Raw genomic sequence first — 24,259 nt, 5'->3', positions numbered from 1 at the left:
CACCTCTCTACTTTTCTGTACATCTTTTCGTAAAAAGACAAAAAGTACACTTATTTAGGTCATCCCAAACAACCAATAAAAAACAATGTCACTTAGGGTTGGTTTGGCAACCTTAAAAAAAGTCAAAAAGTTATTACTATTCACAAAAAAAAAAATATTAAAAAATTAATATACAAATATTAATACATATAAAGTAGATGACCCAAGATTGGTACTGACGTGATGAGGAGGTCAGTGACGGAGACCCAAAAAAAAAAAAAAAGTGTGTATATTCACTAATGAAATGTATGGTAAAGATGGGCTCGTGAGGGCCATCATATGTCCCGTTTTGATAATCTGAACCGTTAAATATGTAGAATTCGTTTAGTACTATATGTTTGTAAAAAATCACATCTATCGGATATTGCTAACTGTATGATCAAATCAGTTTTGTATAAAAATGGATGGTGTTATAGTTAACAGTTAACAAAAAAAAAAACTAACAGGATCAGATAGCTATCGATATCCAATTAATGTGATTTTTTACAATTACATAGTACTCGACGAGTTCTACACATTGTATGATTCCTATTAGAAAAACGAGACCTGTGATAGGCGTCCACGGGCCAAACAAACACCATCCAACTAAAGCCCGAGAATGAGACAATATTTTCTCATCTACTCGTAGACTCTACTGCCAATCCGTACGGCCTCCTACCTTATCTTCTCCTATACACTAATTTATATAATTTTTTAATACACATTTTTTTCTTCAACTTTTTTATTTAAAAAAATAAAAAATACACTTCTTTACGATACCCAAACAACCTCTAACGCGATATAAAATTTTCTCGTGGTCTAGAGATCGCCGGGTAACTCCTCCTCAATGGAGTGGTGGGTAACCACAAAAGGATCTAAGATTCTGCCACGTGTGTGATTCCTGTTGATCCTTCCAATGAAAAATTGGAGGACGAGATAATTGAATTTTTTTAATAATTGAATTTTTTTACTCTAGGCCCGGTTCTGTTTTGTTTTTTAAATAAATTTTAAAATTTAAATTATGTTTGAAATATAAATTTTTGAAATGAGTTTTGTGAAAAAAATTTTTTATTTGGTTGAATTTTAAAAAGAGTTTTAAATTTTAAGTTGTATTTTAAAATTATTTTGGGTTTATTGTTTTTAAATATTTAAAAAATTTCTTAATTTTTTTAGAATAAATATTTTTTATTGTAAATATATTTTTTTCAATGTACACTGTATTTACTACATTTGCTTTTGATTTTTTTACAATTTTTGTGCTGGTTACGTATAATTTTGATTAGTTAATATATACATAAAACATAACAAATTATTTTGTTAATATTTAAAACTAACTTAAAATTCTAAATCGGTATTAAATTCAAATTCCGATGGTTATGACCATTTGAATATCAATAAAAGTACCGACCCTAATTCACTTTCGTTTGTATGATCCACTTTCTCATGAGTTAACCCCACAAGCACTAAATATTTTAAATATTTAAAAATTTTATTTATTTTTATTTTCAATATTTTATTTTATTTTATTAATATTTTAAATATTTTTTTTAATATTTAAGGTTTTTTTTTATTTAAATTTTAAGAATTTGGATTGCTCATATATATCTAAATCATAACAAATTATTTGGTTAATACTTAAAAAAATAACAAAATATTTGTTTCTAAAATATAACAAAATATTTTTTCTAAAAAATAAAAAAATATATTTTTGAAAAAATATATTTTCAAAAAAATAAAAAATAATTTTAAAGAATAAAATAAACAAATTTGATTTTTTTTAAAATAGAGTTTTGAAAACTTATTTGGTTAGATAAATTTTTAAAATGAATTTTAAATTGTGGATTTTCCGAATCTTTTTTTGATAATTCGAACCGTTCATATTATAGGGTTTGTCGAGTATATTATCTATGCAAAAAATAAGTTAATAAAAAATCTGTAACCCTATGATCAAATACTAATTATTTGTAAAAGATTATAAAGATGAAACTAATTGTTTATATTTTAAAAAATAAATGTGTTCTTGTTATAGAGTTACAGATATTTAATCAATTTAATTTTTGGGATATTTATTAGAAAATCCATCTTCAAGTGTTTGTATCCCAATTAGTTCATAAGATATTCTTGTATTCTAATATGTCATATTATTTGAATATTTGATCTACCAAATCCTAATTCTCATATTTAAAGTATTTCATGAATATTTCTACCCTTACAAATATTTTTTGAATGATTAGCAATTTGGTGATGTGAATATTTATATTTTATAACGTGAAAATTCGCATTGACATGCGAATGTTCACATTGACATATTAATATTCACATTGATGGTGTGATCATTGAACATTCACATCACGGAATATTCACACTGTAAATGTGAATATTAGTAGAGGTATTTTGGTAATTATGTTACTCATAAGACTTATTGGAATATAAAAAAATAATGTGAACTAAATGAAATATAAGTAGGTGAAAATAGATTTATGAAAAAATACTCCTTAATTTTTTTTTTTGTATAAATTATCTAATCAACAAATCTTACAACATGAATAGTTCAAATTATCAAAAAGGACTCGAAAAAAATCTCCATGGGAGCACCACAAGATGCTACTATGAGTTGCTTACATCAACCTCTCCAATTTCAAGAGGAATGTAGCTAGCGTTTGGTTTAATTTTTAAATGAAGATTTAGATAAAAAAAAATTAAAGAAACACTACAAAGAGATGTGAAAAAGAAAAAAAAAAACAAAAAAACCATCACAAAAGGGGTGCAAGTGATCCTTGCATCCCACACAACACACCACCTTCCACCTTTCTCTTTACTATAAATACATTTATACTCTCATATATCGCTTGTGCTCTTACAACCTTTTATTTATACTTTATTATATTATAGACATATTTACACAGTAATTTTTTTTTTCTTCTTAAATAATATTAAAATTTTTATTAAAAATCCTATCAAATATCACATGAGTATGAGTATGGACCACGCAAATTTTAAAATTGGTTTCAAAAACTCACAATTAGGAGCCAAGTCCCAGTATCTCTCTCATAGTATCAGTCTGAGATTGTTCTCACTGTCACACCCTCTCTGTCAGACGTCTCTCACGCTCTCAATCTCGATTTCGCCTCTCTCCATCTTCGGTCTCACCTTTCTTCATCTTCGACGACGACAATGATCGCACCGAGATCTGTTCATCTCATCCAAGGTAATTTCCAAACTTTTTTATTTATTTTTTATTTTTTAAAGTTTGTTGAAAATCCCGATCTCAAACCCCAATTCAAAGTCCTAGTTTGAGTATTCTAATTTGAAAAATAAAACCCTAATTTGTTGTTAATCAATTCTTTAATTCTGTTTTATTTGTTGTTAGATCTGATTGTTTTGTTTGTTACTACTGTAAAGAGAGAACACATGTTTGGGGTCTCGCACTTTTGAAGTTGTGTGGACTTTTCCACTATACCAAAATTGCCAAAAGGCATCTGTTATGTACAATTCAATTGACTTATATGTTGTGTTTGGTTGAGCGATTTGGAAAGGTCGGTGAAATGTCAATAAACATACTTATATTTCACTTACACATCTTTTTCCTATATCTTTCTAAATTCCTTCCCAAATTCCTCAACCAAATACAGCTTTAGTATAGATACTTAGTATAGATATGGAAACAAATGGTTAAGAAACTTTCTTTGCCGAAAAAGTAACTGATTCAGTTTCTTCTTACTTTTATTTGTTGTACTATATTATATAATATAATATATAATAACTGTAAACAAAGAGTACATTTTAGGTTGGCTTTTCCAGTCCTTAACCCATTCCATTGCCAGCCATGGTGAATCAATACTCTCTCAAGTTCTCCCTTATGTTCTTCACTTTCTCACCAAAACAACACAATTCTCCAATATGTCGAGAAAAGGGAAGTTAAGGATTTGCATCGAAACACGACTCGAGAAGCTTTTAAGAGGAAGAGTTGCATTTCATATGCTCATGGAAGATTTATACTTTTGTTAATAAGGGGGGAAAAAATAGAAATTTCTTTCCATCCGTGATGAATTAAAGGTGGGTTTTGGAGCAGTGGTTTGGTTGGGGGCAGCGGGTACTATCAATGTACTTATGTGTTTTCCCTGAGTTAATGCTTACATTTATCATTATCTAACTCAATTATTTATGCTATTAATGTTTTATTTGCTTATTCTTCCAAGTTCCAATACACACACATCACCTTCTAGTTTTGACTAATGCTATATGTACTAATTAGTGTACTAACTAGTGTATCAATTGATGATGTGACATAATTTAAGATGTTTTTGGTATTTGTAATTTGTATAATGAGCGGGGTCAATAATGATGTCATAACTAGTGTTGGTACGCTAGTTAGTATACTAATTGATGTATGTTGCACCACTCTCTAGTTTTTTCATTGCCCAAATAGAATCCTTTGAACTGAACCAAACTGCCTGAATTGACACCAATTTGGTTCGGGGGGTGCCCCACAAGAAAGCTGAACTGATTGGTTCAGTTCTAATACCAGGTTCTACCCTGACACTATCGAACCGATTTCACCCCTAGCTTTCATCAACCTGCATCTTCTTTTTGTTTTTGTGCTCTCAAACTTGCCATTGGTATTAGCAGAGAATGTGAGTTTTGATTTCCCATCTTTCACTCTTCTAAACCTCATTCTTCTCCATGATTCCTACTTCTGGAATAGTGTCTTCGAGATCCAACATAGTAATTTACAACTTTTGAATTGCTATACATATTCTATCCATGAGTGTAATAACAAATTTGTCTCTATCCAATTCGATACTACAATCGATTGACTCTTTGTCTAAATTATTGGTATTGAAATTTGTGTAGGTGTCTTTCTCTCAATTTCTCGATTTCGTTAATTATATGACATATGAAAAGTAACGAATTATGGTTTTATTATTTGGTTACTTGGTAATCATTTTTATAACGTTTTCTTTTCATAGTTCTTATTCTTATCTTAAAGTTCTTCGCTTAATAAATATACATTTTTATCTTTGATAAATTTTCTTTGACTATTAGGTTTTCTCTCTAATAAATATATTACTCATGGATTTTTTTTTTACTTTGTGTATTGATTTGTTTGCCAAGAAATCTTAGGAACAAAATTCATAACTTTTGGATCTCAATGCTAGATGCTAAAAAAATGGACACCTTTCTCGCAGTCTTCATCGAGACTAATTTCTTTTTCAGATTTCTTTGCATCAAAATTATATATATTTTTTTCTATTTACATTTGTAATATTTTGTTTCTTTTTTGCAATTTTTCCCCTAGATTTTTTAATTTAAATTACTAGCATTGAATTTGTGTAGCTTCGTTTCTCTCAATTTATCGATTTCCTTAATTATATGACTTGCAAACAATAACATATTTATCAGTTATGATTTTATAATTTGGTTACTTCTTAATTATTTTTGTAATGTTTGGTTTTCGTCGTTCCTATTTTTGTCATACAATTTTTTGTTTAATATTTTATTTGTTTTCAATAAATTGTCTATAATTATTTGGTTTTCGTTTTGATAAATATATTATTTATTGCTTGATTTGCTTTTCATCTTTTGGAGTGGTGGTTTTCCAAGAAAGCTTGAGAATATAATTCCTAGCACTATTGGATCCTAATGCTTGAGGTTAAAAAAAACAGACGTCTCTTTCTTGTAGTCTCCATCGAGACCAAAGTTTTAAAAGGCTTTATTGAGGCTCGCTTCGAGACGAGGCTAAGGAAAAAAGCCTCAAGGCGTTGATTATTAGGCTTTACTCCCCAAAGGCTTGTACACACAGTCTGAGATATGCGCATTAGGTGCGTCTTGTATGCCTTTTATGCATAAGCATGTGAGGAGTACGCATATGAAGTGTTTGTATTAGGATCTTGTTAAATTTAATCTAGTAGATGGTTTATGTTGGAATGTGTCCCACATCGTTTGGAGTTGCTCCATCTGTGCTAGTTATAAGGCTCTAGTTTCCCTCTCTTTAATACCTGGGTTTTAAGGAGAAGTATGGACTGGGCTTTTCAATTTGGTGTCAGAGCTTGGTTGGGCCTGTAACTGGTGGGTTATTTGTCCAGCTTGTGTGTGTTGTGGTCCAGGAGGGTGTGTTGGAATGTGTCCCACATCGCTTGGAGTTGCCTCATCTGTGCTAGTTATAAAGTTTTAGTTCCCCTCTCTTTAATACTTGGATTTTAAGGAGAAGTGTGGGGTGGGTTTTTCAACTATTTAAACATAAAAAATAAAAAATAAAAAATAAAAAAGAACCACTTTTACAACTATATTCTATAACAAAAATTAAGTAAATGACCAACCAAGAAAAAACAAAAAGTTATTGACTAGTATTGAAATTTGTGTAGTTTCCTTGCTCTCGTTTTCTCAATTTCATTAATTATATGAGTTATGGTTTTGCAATTTGGTTATTTGGTAATTATTTTTAAAATGTTGGGTTTTCGAATTTCCTATTCTTGTTTTATAATTCTTTGTTTAATATTTTCTTTATTTTTGACAAATTTTCTCTAATTATTAGGTTTTTTTTTCTTCTAATAAATATATTATTTATTTAATTTGTCTATTGGTTTGTTTGCCAAAAAATCCTGAGAATATAATTCTTAGCTTTTGGATCTCAATGTTTGATGCTAAAAAAACGGACATCTTTCTCGCAATCTTCATTGAGACTAAGATTCTCTCCTGGATTTTTTTGCAATCAAAATTATAATTTTAATTTCTTGTTAAATTTGTAATATTTTGTGTCTTTTTTACAATTTTTTTTCCATTTAAATTACTAGTATTGAAATTTGTGTTGTTTCGTTTCTCTTAATTTATTGATTTTCTTAATTATACGACATATGAACAGTGACGAATTTATCTCTTATGGTTTTATAATTTGGTTACTCGATAATTATTTTTATAATGTTTGGTTTTTGTAGTTCATATTCTTGCCTTGCTATTCTTTGTTTAATATTTTATTTTTTTGATAAATTTTCTTTAATTTTTTGGTTTTTTTATTATATAAATATATTTTTTATTGCTCGATGCTTGATTTCACTTTGTCTATCGCTTTGTTTGCCAAAGAAAACTAATTCATAAACTTTTGGATCTCAATGCTTAATGTTAAAAAATGATCTTTTTCTTGCAATCTCAATTGAGACTAGTAAATTTCTATAATATTTTGTTTCTTTTTTGCAATTTTTTTCCCCCAAATTTTTTCATTTAAATTACTAGTGTACAAATTTGTGTTGTTTCGTTTCTCTCATTTTCACGATTTTCCTAATTATTTGATATATAAATTGAAACAAATTTATTTGTTATGGTTTTCTTAATTTATCGATTTCCTTAATTATTTGATATATAAAACTATAACAAATTTATCTATTATAGTTTTCTCAATTTCTCAATTTCCTTAATTTTTTGATATATAAACTATAAAAAATTTATCTGTTATGGTTTTGTAATTTGGTTACTTGCGAATTAATTTTATAATGTTTGGTTTCATAGTTCTTACTATTGTTGTGCAATTGTTTGTTCAATGTTTTCTTTAATTTTGTTATTTTTTTATAATTATTTGTTTTCTATTTTTTTGATAAATATATTATTTATTGCTTGATTTTACTTTGTCCATTGGTTTATTAGCCAAGAAATCCTGGGAATATAATTCATAACTTTTTGAATCTCAATGATCGATGTTAAAAAAATAGACATCTCTTTCTCACAATCTCCATTGAGATTAAGGTCTTGTTTGGGAGGTAATCTTTTTAGTTTAAAAACTAAAAAGTCACTAAAAAAATCAAAAAGCCAATAACCTATACCAAAAAGTTGAAGATTATTTTTTTTCTCTATTTTTTGCACATCTCTTTGTAAAAAATCATAAAGTCATTTCAAACATATTAGTTTTTATTTTACATCATATTTTAGCCAAAAAGTTAAAAAGTTACTAAAAAAGTCTGTTCCCAAATGAGGCCTAAGTTTCTTTCTCAGATTTCTTTGCAATCAAAATTTTGATATTAATTTCTAATTATATTTTTTTTATTTATCACATTTTTTTTTGTTTAAATTTACAGTAACTAACTTTTCTATATTTTTTCTTATTTTCCAAATTTTTTCCTTTAAATTACTTTTGTTGAAATTTGTGTTAGTGCCTTTCTCTCAATTTCTCAATTTCTTTAATTATATGACATATGAATATTGGCAAATTTATCTGTCGTGATTTTATAACTTGGTTACTTGGTAATTAATTTTATAATGTTTGGTTTTCATAGTTCTTACTATTGTCGTGCAATTCTTTGTTTAATATTTTCTTTAAGTTTGATTTGATAAATGTTCTCTAATTATTTGGTTTTTGTAATAAATATATTATTTATTGCGTAATTTTTGTTTGGTCTATTGGTTTATTTGCTTAGAAATTCTGGGACTAGAATTCATAGCCATTCAATTTCAATGCTTGATGTGAAAAAATTGAACATCTCTTTCTTGTGATCTCCATGGAGACTAGATTTCTCTATTAAGATTTTTTAGTAGTCAAAATTTATAATCTTAGTTTCTAATTAAATTTTTTCCCAAATTTTGTCCTTTAAATTATAAATTACTAGCATCAGAATCTGTGTTGGTGAGTTTCTCACAATTTCCCGAATTCCTTAATTATATGACATATGAACTGTAATAAATTTATCAGTTATGGTTTTATAATTTGGTTACTTGGTAATTATTTTTATAATGTTTGGTTTTTGTAGTTTTTATTATTGTCTTACAATTCTTTGTTTAATAATTTCTTTGTTTTCAATAAATTCTCTCTAATTATTTGAATTTTTTTTTTGATAAATATATTTTTATTGCTTGATTTTCCTTTCATCTTTTGGAGTGGTTGTATGCCAAGAAATCCTGAGAACATAATTCATAGCTATTGCTTGAGGTTAATTTTTTTTTTTTACATCTCTTTGTTGTAGTCTCCATTGAAACTAAGTTTCTCAGATTTCTTTGCAATCAAAGTTATAGTTTCTAATTGACCTTTTTATATTGTGTTTCGTTTTTCCAATTTCTTTATTTAAATCAATCAATAGTATTGAAATTTATATGGCTGCCTTTCTATCATTTTTTTTTCTTCTTTATTTGTATGACATGAATTGCTGCAAATTTATGAGTGATGTTTTATAATTTGTTTACTTAATAATTCTTTTTCGTATTCTTGTCTCTCATTTCTTTTTTGTTTTCTTTATTCAGTAATAAATTTTCTAGAATTTTTTGGTTTTCTTTTGATTTGTTTGATGACCTTTAGAACCAAGACTACCCTTGAAAAGAGGTTACAAGCTTTGCACTCTTCCAATCAATGAATTTGGGAAGCACAATATCATTGATGGTGTTTCCCTATTTAGATTCAATCCCATGGGAACGTGCTCTATGCCAATGTGTAGCATCGAAGGAATCATCAAATTGATGATCCTTGGAACCAAGACTACCTTCGAAAAGAGGTTTGCAAGCTTTGCACTTTTCCAATCAAGGTAGCAAGTTGTTGACTAAACTCTTCAATCTCTTTTCTTTGGTTCTGTTTTATCATTCTTTCATCCAATTGAAGATTCATCCAAATGTCGTCTTCCAAATTTGGAAGATAAACCCTAATATGTCCACCTTGTTGACCTCCTTTGAGCCATGAATCTAAATCATAATAAATCAGGATTCAGTTACACAACAATGAAAATCAGTCCAAAATACGTAGTCCAGCTAAAAGTGCCGAAGGATACTTTTGAAATACTGATTGAGCAAAGAAATATCGATGTCAAAACAATTTGTGAATCTGGATCTGAAAAACTCAAGGCAGTCAACATGAACTAGAGTCAAATTTGAACCAGAACTCAAGCTGAGGTTGACTTTCACAAATCAATGTTGTCGACGTGTAGCTCGAAGTCACATTCACCTTGCTTGTTTTCTCTTTTCAAAAAACACTTTTCAGAAAATTCTACTTTCTTATTTTTCGTGTTTTTTTGTTTTTACTGAATTTTTTAAATATTTTAAGCATTTTTTTTACTTTTTGGACACACCTAACATAAATACACCTAAAAAGTAAAAAAATTATAAAAAAAATCTTTTAAAAATTCACGAAATACCAAAAATACAAAAAAATACAAGAATTCAGTACATTTTTTGTATTTCTATGTATTTATTAATTTTTTAAAATATTTTTTCACAATTTTTTTACTTTTTAGATACATCTAACTAAGGTGCATCCAAGGTTCTGAAAAGCGGTTGCGGTCGCCGTAACGGTGGCGGTGACGCGGTTGCGGTTGCGGGGTGTAAAGGCCGTAGTGTAATGGTTGCGGTAATCAGAACCGTGAATTTTTTTTATTTTTTGCATAATTTGAAAAAAACTTACCGATACGCATATTTTTTTTCCATAATCATATTTATTGGGTTAAAAATAAATATTGATCAATTTTTATAAATTTTTAAGTATGATCTAATATATTTCATATTTTTAAATCATTATAAACTGAGTTTTTTACATTTTATTTTAATAATTAATGACTTTATATTTTACAAAAAATCAATCACTAATTATTATATATAAGATAAATAATGACAAAAGTAAAACAATAAATAAGAGCCTAAATATATATATATATATATACATATTTTAACCAAACCAAATAGATAATAACCACACTTATTATTATTATTATTATTTTCAAATAATATATAGATAGACACACACAAACAAAATGGTTTAGTGATAGCAGCTGAATAGAATAGCATACATCTTATAGTTTCAACAAATCAATAATATGTTCTTCATCTTCCCTCTTCTTTCTCTCTCTATCTCTTGCTCCTCTATTTTCTCTCTTTATCTTCCCTCTTCTCTCTATCTCTCTTCTCCCATTTTCAGTTTTTTTTTTGTGTTTTTTTGAAAGAAACAGTTTGGAACCGTTACGTAATGGTAAGTAACAGGCCGTTACGGCTGTTACGACACCGTTACGACCGCTACAGCAGCCGCTACGGCCGACGCACCTGTGAATCTCAATCACACTGCAAAAGCGGCCGTAACGGGTGGCGGTAACCGCCAAAACCGTTACATAACGGCGTTACGTAACGGTTGCGGCCGCTTTTTAAAACCTTGGGTGCATCTAAAAAAGTAAAAAAAATGTTTAAAATTTAACAAATATTCACTAAAAACAAAAGAATACGAAAATCAAAAAATTCAGTTTTTAAAAAACTTAATCCAGAAAACTCAAACCAATCACACTGATTACTTGCAAGATCTGTGTAAATGAATCTCTACACTTTGAAGTTGGTGTACCTCATTCAGCTTCAAACAATCAAGGGAACTTGAAGAGCAACGCTCAATGGATTTGAACAAGATCCAGATCGATAACAGTGATTGAGAACTAATGCAATGAGCTCAGTCTGATAGCCAGTTACGAGTATCGTGAAAGGTTAATCAACTTGAGACAAATCAACTCCAATTGTGAGTCACAACTCTAAGCTAGGGTTTTCGATTGTTTCGGATTGAGTTCGGAGTTTAACTTGGGTTTTGGATTAAGTTCATAACTCAATTGGAATTTTGAATATAGCAATTTGGAACTTGAATTCTGCTTGAATGAGGTGTGAAGCCTATGGAGGCTGAATCGAATTAGAGTGCAAAGTTTTCGAACAAAATATCCAGTTGCGATTGACTTGTGAATAACTAGTGCACTCCATAGGACACTCCAGCAACTCGAATCAGAGGTGATAATAGGACATGAGATAATTGTAGATCTAGGGTTACAAAGAACTGATTCGAATTCAGCTTTGAAGCAAAGCTGCGAAGCTCAAAGCTGATGTAAAGTTTAAAAGTCCAGATTGTGTTGGGATTTCAAGGTGCTAGGGTTTCCGTAGTCAGGATGTCTCATGCAAGAGGGCTTTGTAAGGTGGAACTCAAGGGCAATTCAACTGCAATTAGGACTGAACTTCAACTACAGAGGAAGAATCAACTCCAATCTGGAAGAACTAGGACTCAATCTAAAGCTCTAATACCAAAATGTCAACCAAATTTAGGAATTGAATTTCATTAGAGAGAGAAAATGTCCAATTAGGGACAATAAGCACTTAACTTGGAAATATTCAATATCAAAATGTCATCTATTCATTATTTGTATATCAATTATTTTTAAGTTAGATATAATTTCTGTTTGATAGTTTTATGTACTATCTCAGCTGTGGTTCACAAATATACAGTAAATAAGAAAGAGAAGAGTCCTCTCGCTATGGAAGCAACTGGGTGTTAGTTTTTTGGCCATGAAGTTGAACAGAGAGCTTGAGTCAGGTCTCAATCCAACCCCAGATCTAATCTTGAGCTGTGGTATTCACATGTAAGCTCTATGATCTTTTTGGCTTAATTGTTCAAATGATTCGCAGATAGAGCTGGCATAGGATACTACCACAACGGGTAGGTTGCTGGTAGAGCAACATACATTAAAATTGTTCCCAGTGTCATTGGGATTAGTTCTTATTGTTCATTGCTTTCCATGTTAACCAAACAAAGAACAATAATTTCCTTTGCATTTGCTCTTCTTTTTTTTTTTTATTTGCCCTTTCCAAATCCTGAATTAAACAGAGCATCATCCATTTGATTTATTCTAGTAACATGTTGTCAACTCATTGTGAATTGTTACACTTTCTAAAAGGTTAAACTTCTATGGAGGGGTGTACCTGCAAATTTTAACATGCTTATATTTTCAAGTGTTTTTTATTTTGTTCTTGTCGCATTTAGTCTTGCCATTGCTATCTCCTTCTCTATATGGAGCATTTCAAAGTTCATTTGTAGTACCTCTTTTACTTTTTGCAGCATTATAATTTCATCATCTAGTTCAACAAGCGAAGTGTTTCCTTATTTGTTTTTTGGGTAACTGCAAGCGAAGTGTTTCCATCTACTCTTTGCCCCCACATTTTTGCTTGCCACCATGGAAGAATCCCATAATTCCATGACTTCATTGTCTATTGCAACACCTAAAAGCTAAGAAGCACAGACACTTTTAAGAAGGTGACGTATCCGTGCCGTGTCCGTGTAGGACACTGACACTCTTTGGACACTTTCCTGACACGTGTCCGACACTTTTCAAAACATGTCTTATTTTTTAATTTTTTTAAAAACTCGATACTCTTTGGACGTTTGAAGAACAAACGTCTATCACTTAAATACATGTATCTATCGATTAGGCACATATGAAACTAATTATAAGTTTGAACAAAATAACTTAAGCTACAATAATAAAACAAAAATTATATAAATTTATAGGAATTAATGTCATATTGTATTTATTATTATTATTTTTGAATGACATATTCATATATATAACATATAATAAATATATATAATTATATAATTTTTGTGTATCCTCTGCGTGTCATGTCTTGTCTTGCATTTTTAACATGTCGACATATCTGTGTCGTGTTGTGCGTCCGTGTCCGTGTCCGTGTCCGTGCTTTTTAGCCTAAAAGATTCATCTTGGCCTGAGCATTCTTAATTTCATGTTCATTTGCCGATGTATTACTTTCTCACACCTGATTCTCTCTTGCTCCTATCTCATCTACCACTGTAATTGTCAACCACTTCGTCAGGATTCCCTTCAAAAACATCACTTGAATGTCCAACATTGTGTCCTCAAGTTCATAGCAAACCAAGGACCCCTCTTCCTCTAATAAATGCACAACCTAACAAAAACCAAATATTTCAAGACCAAACAATTATCAATACAATAAATTATTCTGTGTTTAATCTCTTTTTCTCTGATGTATGATTCTATTTGTTTAGAAAATAAAAGAATAAACATAATAATTTTTTTACGCTCAAATATAAATATCTATTTAAAGTGTGATTAAATTAGTAGGTTCATGATAATAGTTAATATATATTAAATGGATGGATTTGGATTTAATAATTTTTTTTTGCTAAATTTTGGATGACTAAATTAGGTTGATGCTAGTCTGGCTCTGTCCTGGCTTAAAGTAACATGTATATTTCTTACTATGTAGTGTAATCCTGATCAAATCTGATCGATGTTCACCACTAGTTCTAAGAATTCAGTTCCTCCATATGATCTATCTCCACTAGATTCCAAAATCCTACCAAAGCAATTATCTCCTTTCAAAGTCCCTAACAATTAACTATAATCCTTACAACTTTATTTTTAAATTGAGTAATGATATACAAATAAAAAAAAACGTGCAAAATGATATAGTTGAATTGGGAAATTATCATTTGAGAAAAAAAAAATTCCACCAAGATGATTCTAAATTTCAAAAAAATTTACTGCCACATCATTCTAATTAAGTGAATTTGTATGAAAATTTTAGTAGAATAGAATTTTCCTTCAAAATTTGGTCCATCAAATAATGAACCATATATACATGCTGGAATCTGGAGCTTTCCATTTGCCAACTATTTTCTCAATTGGATAGGAAAATTGTTCGTTCATAGATTGAAATTACAATTACCATCAAATTCTGTATGACCAAACTAAAGCAACCCAACCCAGCCAATAGGAAAATCAACTCAAAAATCGAATAGGTGCAAGTGCAGTTCTCCCGAGTCAGAGAAGGTATACTAAATAACTGACATAGTTGAGACACCAAACAAGTTATTGCCTTAAAATTATAGCATTATATATATATAGGGTTTTTCTATGTGTGCGCGCTCGCGCACGCGCTGATGCTAATTGTTGATGTGTTGCTCTTCCAAATCAGTCCTTCACTAAACATTCAGTCATTATCCCCGAAATTAGGTGATAGAGATGCAACATACTGAGCACGCCTTTCCTCTAGTTCTTTCAATCTTTTCTTTGTTGCCTTTAATCTTGTAGTTAGCCACTCTACCTCATCTAGTTCAGTGAGAGAAGATTGTTCAGCAGTTCTTGTCCCTTCCGTTTCATCGTCTGTAGAAACATCTGAAAAAACCTCTCTATATGGTCCACGAAAACGCTTTTGACTCTCCATCTCGTCACGCTCTTTCCCCAAGATCTCTTCTATCATCAAATCCTTGCAATCCCCTATACCATTACCATCTTCACACACACTTGCTGACATCTCCAATTTTGTCTCACCAAGTTTGCAAGGCAAGAACTGCTCCTCTAGTATAGGAAATATCTAAGGAGCAACCAAAAAAAAAAAAAAAAATTAATAGTATAAGATATTACCAAACAAAAAGGAAAAAGAAAGGATAACGAGAAAAAATTGGAACTAAAATTTTATTTCTCTTGCTGGGGCATATTTGGACTTGCTTATCTGACTTTTTGTCAAAGTATAAGCTTAAAATGTCACCACTACTATTTTCTTTAGGATTATTTTGCCCGCTACTCTTTATTACATGTTGATTGTGGTTTTAGTTTGATGAAAATCCCCAATTTTTTTTTTTTTAAAAAAAAAACATGTTTGCTTCCTCAAATGAGAAAACTACATTGGCTGCTACTGGAGGACCATTGTACCATTTAAAAAAAATGTTTTTAGTTATTTTCCACAACAAAACTAACATGGAATTTTTTTGGAGGGTACGGTGAAGAATAGATTATATAACCGAACCCGTTAGAACATCTCTAATTCTTCACTAAATCCTTCATCAAATTTAAATTTGATAAAAAAATTTAATAAAAATGAGATCCAATCCTTTTATTAAACTTATATCAAATCAAGAAAGAAGCAAATTTTTCATGAAATTAAGGATGGACCAAATCTTTCATCAAATTTTTCAATAAGTCTATTTCCACTTAAGTCTGATGGAATTGTTAAAAAATGAAGGATTAGAGCTGGGTTTTTTTCATCAAAATTGATGAAAAGTGAAATTTGGGATGAGAAATTAATTTTTTAAAGAATTTGATGAAAATTTGATGAAAGGATTGGAGTAGCTCATATCAAATCAAGCTCCATATTCAAATTTGGAATCAAATTAGATAAAAATTTTGATAAATGGTTGGAGATGGTCTTACTCAGTTAACACCATATGCATACTCCTCCCCAAAAAAGGTTGTGTACAGAATTCTGTTCTATCACTCTATATAACTACCCAAATTTATAGCCAACTGACAGTAAATATGGAAAAATAGGTGGGTTAACTTTTACTTTTATCATAAATAATGAATTGCATTAATTAAAGGGTTGTAGGCTAAGTGACTAATCCTTTGGTCACCAAATCTCACAGGTCTAACAATTAAACACCGCCTTCCATTATCATTAAGCCTTCCTCTTACTCACAATCTCAATAGACTATAACTTGTGTTTTAAAACGTTTGGAAGTCTCTTGGTCCTCTTCCCAGCAGTAAGGAATAATGAAGGTCAACTTGATGATAAAGAGCTTTGGTTCTATCATGTTAAAAAGAGCTTCTGAACCCAGAGAGAACTAAACAATACAAATTGAAGAATTTGGAATCCCAACAAGATCTAAACTGCGGGGCAATACGATTTAGGCACTAGTATTGCAACAGTTAGAAATTTCAAGTCACCTAGACTCCTGAAACCCACCAAATAGTTCTACTTAGCTCTCTTTTTTTTTTTTCTTTTTTGTCTCTCTTGAAAAAGAAAATCTATTCAGGTAAAAAAAAACTGAAACTGCATACATACCTCAGAAAGCTGGCAATGAACATGAGCAACGTAGTGGCATTCTTCACAATAGTAAGTAGGATCATATAACTCCCTTCTTTCCTCACAAGAATCGCAGATGAACTCCGAGTATTCATTTTCATCTGGATGGTCTTTGATGGGAGAATTGGTGAGAGTGAGGGGATGCCTATGATATTTATCTTTGACAGTCGGTGGCAATGTTGTTACACAACCGACATGGAGATTGAATTCGCACTCCACACAGCGGAAAAAATAGGTGCAGATTTGCCGATTACAAGCGTTGCAATAGAGCAGGTAGGGTATGGCGGAGAAGAGAGCAAGAGGGTGCTCGTGTTGAAGTTGAGAGCTGATGAGGAAGGGTTTTGAAATTGGGCATTTAATGTCAAAGAAGATTGCGCACTTGGTACATACATATGCAAAGCCTGAAGCATATACTTGACAGGCATGGCACTTAAATTTACCGCTGAATTCATTTGCATCGCCAATATTTTCTTCCCTGAGCGAATTCTTGCACAACTGACCAAGTGAATATTGGAGCAGGGTGAGTGTGTGTTGGTGGTGGCAAAATGAGCTTTTTACCTGCAGAGGCAAATCAGCACAAGATTTGTGAAGCAAAAACTTGCATTCAAGACAGATGTAGACAATAGAATCATCATCCTCAAAGTGAAGCTGGCAAGCATCGCAAGGTATACGATAATCCTTTTTCTTCTCACAAAGAATCAAGGGGTGGGGGTGTCTTAGCTGTTGAATCTGGAACTCATCATCCCTGCTGCTGCCTTGAGAATTTTGGGTAGACGACGGCAATGGTATCAACGAAGCGCACAATGGGTCCAGGCTGAAATTACACTCAGAACAGTTGAAGGAAAAGCCCTCTGTCAGGAACTTCCCACAAGCGCTGCACCGACTTGAATCCACACGTTGGTCATTTCTAACACGACAATCATCACATTTGAAGAGAATGCCCTTCTCAAGCACCTTCCCACAAGCTCTACATTGCCTCGAAAATGTATTCCAACGTTGGTCAAGCAGGGTAAGTGGGTGTTTTCGGTGGCAAGGGTGTTCGATCTGTGAAGGCCACTCGGCACATGATTGGTCGAGCAAGCACTTGCAGTAAAGGCAAACATAGATCCGACTTCCATTGATGGGTAACTTGCAGAAAGAGCAGGTAAAATTAAACAAAATCGTGTCGTTGTTGTTGCAGACAATCAAGGGATGTGGGTGACGTAGTATATGATGTTGAATTTGGGATTGATTCTTCTGGTGGACTAGGATTTTGGCAGGCATTAGTGAAGCACAACAAATGTCGAGGTTAAAGTCACACTTGAAACAATGGTAGTTACTATGGGTCCGACCGGTCCTCCAACAGGCATCGCAGTCGAAGTACTCAAATTCATTTCGGGGCCTGATGAGGAGGGTCAGAGTGTGTGGGTGAAAGGGATGTAGCATCACTTGTGGGAATTGAGCGCATGATTTGTGCATGTACACCTTTCTCAAGCAAAACTCGTTGCAACACGAGTACATTGGTGAAGCGATGTCTTTGTGGCATAACAAGCAGAAGCACCGTTCATCATCGAGCACACCTTTCTCCATTCTCAATGGATGTTCATGGATGAAATGTTTAATCTGGTTCTCCATCTCTCTCTCTCTGATGAATGCTTTACAGGGTTGCTGGTAGTTGAAGTGGAACGGTCCCCGCCTGTGTTTGAATTCGCGGCCCTCCTGAGCATCATCACCAGCAAGGATCCTTTGTTTCTAAATAACCTGTTATAACTATTGGATCATATAAAAATCTCAAGATGTGAAAATCTCATGGCATATTGAGTGATTGTGAGTAATTTGGAATAGGGGACATGATTATTTGGGGACAGAAGATTCTTGGGCTATCACCACCTACAGAAATAGTTTTAATTGCTTAATAAATAACTTCTTTTATTAATAAAATATCAATTATATTAAAAATTATTTTTAATAACGTCAAAAATATATTTTAATAAACAATTTTGACAAAAAAATGTTTCTAATTTTTAAAATTATATAAAAAATAATTTATATTTTAAATAAATTTTATTACCATTAAATTATTACGATAACTTTAGAAAATATGCACTTGGTCAAGTAGTCTTTTAAATTGCAGACGCCTCCTTGGACAAGGCAAGTAGAGATTTCCTGCCACCGACACTCATCTCTGCTTTGCATTAATTTCTTGTACAAAAGCAAAGTATTTAGCTTTATTCGCTGTCCCTCGTTGACTTTATAGTGGCTACGTTTGGCATGAGTTTTTTATTTTAATTATTTTTATTATAAAAAGATAAAATAAGTAAAAAAATTAATAAGATAAAATATCATATTTAAATTATAATTATTTTATTTTTTCTCTTACAAGAGTCAACAAAACTAAAAAAACTCATTTTAAATGAGGCTTTTTAATCCTAGAGTAAAATAATAAAAAAAGATTAAAAAAAAAATTAAAAAGTCAATCCACATTTCAAGTGAATGCAATATTTAAATAAAATTAAGTTTTTATAAAATAATTATCGAAACAAAATATTACAATTTTAAACCCTAGTTACCTCTGTCACGTGTTCGGTGTACATGTAATGAAATTACGTGATTTGCAATAATATTATGTATTTTTATAGTAATGTTACATAATTTTTTAATTAGATAAATAAAATATGTAATGTTATTACAAAAATACATAATATAACACAAAATGCGTAAGGTGTAAAACCACTACTATCGCTACCGTTATCGCTTCCGCTTTCACCACTATCACCATCATTACCATTATTACTACCATATTCGTTACTATTGTTATTATTGCCATAAGTACTGCCATAATTTTAAAACTACCACTACCATCTCTATCGCCGCCACCACTACCATCATCATCACCATCAACGCTACTACTACCACCACCGTCACTACCACTACCACCACCGTCACTACCACTACCACCACCATCACAATATAAAAATTGAAATATACAATTTAAAAATAATAAATTTCAAATTTGATCTTATATATATCAAACAACTTGTTTTTGGTTTAATGCTTAAATTTTTATCAAACAGCTTTTCAGTTTAAAAGATTCAATATTTAGCATTCAATACTTAATTTTCAATTTTATCAAACATTACCTAAGTAGTGTATTTTATTAACATTCTTTATCAGTGTGCCACGTAGCATACTAAAAAATTGTCATGTGTCATTTATTTATTTATTTTCTCTATCTTTTGTGTCCTTTTATTTTCTGTTGTCTTTCTTAACTTCATAGATTGTCTTATCATTTTATTTTCTATTTTGATAGAGATGTAAATATATGAATGTGGGATAGATGAAAAGAATATTTATCAATGTTTAGTATTTTTTTGAGAATTTGTAGAGTATTTTTTTTAAATCTTTGTACATGTAATCATGGGACAATTATAATTTGGATTTTTTAAAATAAGTATATATGTAACAATTATAATAATATATTACAATTTATAATACTGTGATGAATCCATTACATATTTAATGAAATAGAAATATAAATTTATAGTTATTTTAAATTTAGAAAATATCATTACACTTATCACTGAATGATATAATGAATCATTTCCATTATAATATGTAATGAATTATAATGGAGAGGATCTCAATTCGAGTATAGATAATTTAAGTAAGGAAAATGCATGAGACCCCCAGTGGGGGTACTGGGGGTCTCTCCTGATTGGTCTAAAATAAATTTTTTTTTTTTTTTTTTTTTTTTGGTTTTCCTTCCATTGCCAGCCCCCCACGTGGAGGTGGGGGTGCTGGGGGTCCTTCCCTGCTGGGGGTCTCCAGCAGGGCTCTTTAAGTAAAACAAAAAAAAGGAGAGAGAGTTGAAACACAACATGAGTTATTTTTGTTTCTTAATTATAGTGGATCCAAGTAGACGAGCTTGATGCATGATTATCTAAACAGTGATGGTTTGCTCTTTCAAATCAGTACTTTACTAAGACTGTATTTAGTTCATGAATTTGAATAGAAATTTTGACAGGAAAAAGAAAAAAGTAAGTGAAATATAAGAGAAAAGTTAGGGATCATGAAATTTTTTTCATGAAAATGATCATGAAAGATTTATGATTTTTGGATTACCTTGATTAGTGTGTGGTGTTTTATTCTAAGTGTAATCCAAGGGTCACAAAATTTTCATAATTATTTTCATGAAATTTTTTTCATAATATCTAACATTGCTGGAAATATAAATAAAATGCAATTATGTTTCACTTATGTTTTATACGTATTTTCTCTTTCTCTTTCTCTTTCTTTTTTTAAATCCTTTTCTAAATTCATGAATCGAACATAGCCTAAACATTGTTGTCACTCACTATCCTCATAATTGGGCGATGGAGACGCAACATGCCCAGCACTCCTCTCCTCTACTTGTTTTATTATTCTCTTTGTTGCCTTTAGTTTTTTGGCTAGCCACTCTGCCTTTGAACGACGCTCAACAATCTCTTTATCTAGTCTAGTTTAATAAGAAAAGAATCTCCATCAACTCTTGGCCCTTCCATTTTTTTGCTTGCTACCATCGAAGAAACCCCTCTTGCCGTAATCTCATCGTCTGTGGAAACACTTGGAAAACCCTTTCTAGATGAACTAGTTCCCATGTCAACTTGATCAGCACCTGCATGACTCTCCTGTTCATCAACTCCCTCTTCTTCCTCCACCATATCTTCTATCATCAAAGCCGTACTAGAGGAAATGTCCAATTTTGTCTCCCCAAATTTGTAAGCTCCAAGCATAGGGAATACCTAAGAAGCAACCGAAAAAATTGATCCAATAAAATTAATAGCAGTAGATATATTAGCTAAGCAAAACTTTAAATGAAAGTAAACAAAACAAAGAACAAGAAGGAAGAATTGAATTAAAATGTTTTTTTTCTTTTTATGGGAATATGTTGTCTTGCTTATCAGACATTTAGACACAGAACAATCTTAAAATGTAACTACTATTATTAGATGTTGATTTTGATTTTATCTTTTGGCCCGTTACTTTTTATTAGATGTTGATTTTGATTGTGGGTTTTTAAGTTTTATAAATCGCAAAATAGTAAAAAAAATTAATAAAACAAAAAATAAAAAATAAAAAACCAAAACAAAAATCTATCAGTCTGTACAGGTAAATAAAACTGAAAGTGTGCATGCATACCTCAGGGAGAAGGCAATGAACATGAGCAACGTAGTGGCATTCTTCACAATAATAAGTAGGTTCATCTAGGTACCTCATTTCCTCACAAGCATCGCAGTAGAACTCTGAGTATACATCTTCATCCGGATAGTCTCTGATAGGAGATTCGGTGAGAGTGAGGGGATGCCTATGAATTTTATCTTTGGCAGTTGGTGGCAATTTTGGAACACAATAGGGATGAAGATTGAATTCGCACTGCACACATCGGAAGAAAGGGGTGATGTTTATCATCCTATTGCAAACGGTGCAATACAACCAGGACGGTCCGTCATTGAAAAAAGGAATGGGGTGCTGGTGAATTTCAGACTTGATGAACCAGGGTTTGGAAACTGGGCATCTAATGTCAAAGAAGATTCCACACTTGGGGTTGCAACAAACATAGGCGAAACCTGAAGCATAATTAGTACAAGCATGGCACTTGAGTTCACCTTTGAAGTCATTTGCCTTCCCACTACTTATTGGCCTGATATATGGCTTCTCCTTTACAAAAGGATCCTCCGACTGACGAATTGAATACTCGATCAGTGTGAGTGCGTGTTGTTGGTGGCAAAAGGAGTGTTTTACCTTAAGAGGCAAATCCGCACAAGATTTGTGCAGCAAAAACTTGCATTCAAGGCAGACATAGACGACAGAAGAATCCTCCTCGAAGTGAAGCTGGCAAGCATCGCAAGTTATAGTATAACCCTTTTTCATCATCTCACAAGGAATCAAAGGATGGGGGTGGCTTAACTGTTGAATCTGGAATTGGAACTGAACTTGAGAATTTTGGCTAAATGGCAATGGTATCAAAGAAGTGCAACATGGGTCGAGGCTAAAATTACAGTGAGAACAGTGGAAGGTAAAGCCCACCAGCAGCTTCCCACAAGTGCTGCACCGATTGGAAGTAGAATCGAAATGGTGGTGGACGAGCAAGGTGAGCGGGTGTTGCGGATGAAGAGGATGATCGATCTGGGAAGGCCATTGGGCGCATGATTCGTCCAGCAAGCAATTGCACTCTAGGCAAACACAGATCCAACTTCCATGGATGGGTTGCCTGCAGGCAGAGCAGGGAAAATTAAAAATTGTTTTGTTCTCGCAGATAATCAATGGATGTGGGTGGCGAAGTAGACTTTGAATTTGAGTTTGAATTTGACGGTCTTGGACATTTCTTGGTTTGGTAGGCTTTAGTGAAGCACAACAAGGGTCCAGGTTAAAGCCACAGTCATAACAGTGGAAGTAATTAGAGGAGCGAGGGATCGGCCTGTAACGCCCCGACCCTTTACACGTCATCGATATTGTCCGCTTTGGGCTACGCCCTCACGGATTTGTTCTTCCCAGTGGGTCACCCATCCTAGAACTATTCCAGCCTAAGCACGCTTAACTGGGGAGTTCTAATAGGGATTTCACCACTTGGGAAAAGACCTCGATGCTATATAAGGGTCCAGTTTTTTACTTTTATAGCCCAGGAACTCCCCCTCCATTCCCGATGTGGGACACCGGGGCCTTACACGGCCCACAGGCATTGCACTTGAATGACACAACAGACGATGATGCAGCATTTGGGAGCGTCATTTGGAAGGTGATGGAGTGTTTTGGGTGAAAGGAGTGTACCATCTCTCGTTGCAATTTGGCGCATGGTATGTGGATATTGTAACTTGGAAAGCAAAAGTGTTCGCGACACGAATACGCACTAGTTCCAATAGAGATTTCATTCCGGCATACCAAGCACTCGCCAGGGTCCACCTGCTTGAGTAACAACGGATGCTCATGGATGAAATGTTGAATCTTGTCTTCCATCTCTCTCTCAAATTGGGGCGGTTGTCTTTTTGATAAGTGCTTAAGCAAGGAGGATCTCAATCTTCATCGGAGTCACTGCTGGTCTTTCAATCTGAAACGTGTGAGATCTGGGAGACAAAAGAAAAGAGGAGAAAAAAATGATATTATTTTGTTTGGTTTAACAAAGAATTACAAAGGAATTTTAAATGAATGAATTTAAATCTGGTACTTTAACTTCAATACACTTCAAACATATCAAATTATATTTTTGAATGTAAAATTTATTAAATTCTGTCAAATTCCAAAGTTCCAAATAAAAAGTTACTTGAAAACTGTTGCAAAACAGAGGCTAAATTTTTTAACAAATAAACTTCTTGGTTGTTCCATGTGGTTGGCATGAAACAGCATGAAAATCAACATTAAGGCCAAGTTTGGGTAGTTTAAAAAAAGTTAAAAAGTCAAAAAGTTACTCAAAAAGTTAAAAAGTCATCACTATTCACCAAAAGTCAACAATTACGACTGCACAACTCCCAATTCAAATTTTTCCTTACAAATCAATTTTTACAATTTTTTATTACACATTTTCCAATAAAAAGTCAAAAAGTTAACCCAAACATCCATATTTTCAACCTCAATTTTTTAGTCCAAAAAGACAAAAAGTGCACTTATTTAGTCTTCACAAACTTGG

At 32.0% G+C, this 24,259-nt stretch overlaps 2 protein-coding genes and 1 long non-coding RNA gene across 3 annotated transcripts; 1 reads left to right on the top strand and 2 right to left on the bottom strand.

Annotated features, from left to right (window-relative positions):
- Window positions 1–3,022: 3,022 nt before the first annotated feature.
- On the top strand, window positions 3,023–12,739 carry LOC114289612 (uncharacterized). Its single transcript, XR_014336351.1, has 3 exons — window positions 3,023–3,226; window positions 12,205–12,313; window positions 12,406–12,739. It is a non-coding gene; the product is annotated as an uncharacterized LOC114289612 (long non-coding RNA).
- Window positions 12,740–14,337: 1,598 nt separating this feature from the next.
- LOC114289611 (uncharacterized) lies at window positions 14,338–18,500 on the bottom strand. Its single transcript, XM_028233366.2, has 2 exons — window positions 16,600–18,500; window positions 14,338–15,132 (listed from the first exon to the last, which is right to left on the bottom strand). Exons 1-2 carry the CDS (start codon window positions 18,232–18,234, stop codon window positions 14,749–14,751), a joined length of 2,019 nt encoding a protein of 672 aa, XP_028089167.2. The 5' UTR covers window positions 18,235–18,500; the 3' UTR covers window positions 14,338–14,748.
- A 2,316-nt stretch (window positions 18,501–20,816) lies between these two features.
- Window positions 20,817–23,787, bottom strand: LOC114289610 (uncharacterized). The gene is made up of 3 exons (XM_082879685.1): window positions 23,309–23,787; window positions 21,778–23,056; window positions 20,817–21,380 (listed from the first exon to the last, which is right to left on the bottom strand). The coding sequence occupies exons 1-3, from the start codon at window positions 23,590–23,592 to the stop codon at window positions 21,090–21,092; spliced, it is 1,854 nt and encodes a 617-aa protein (XP_082735811.1). The 5' UTR covers window positions 23,593–23,787; the 3' UTR covers window positions 20,817–21,089.
- Window positions 23,788–24,259: the final 472 nt, after the last annotated feature.

This window comes from Camellia sinensis, chromosome 7 (genome assembly GCF_055761805.1).
Source record: "Camellia sinensis isolate YWXY chromosome 7, ASM5576180v1, whole genome shotgun sequence".
Lineage (NCBI taxonomy): Eukaryota > Viridiplantae > Streptophyta > Magnoliopsida > Ericales > Theaceae > Camellia > Camellia sinensis.
This window is presented reverse-complemented; position numbering and strand designations above follow the sequence as displayed.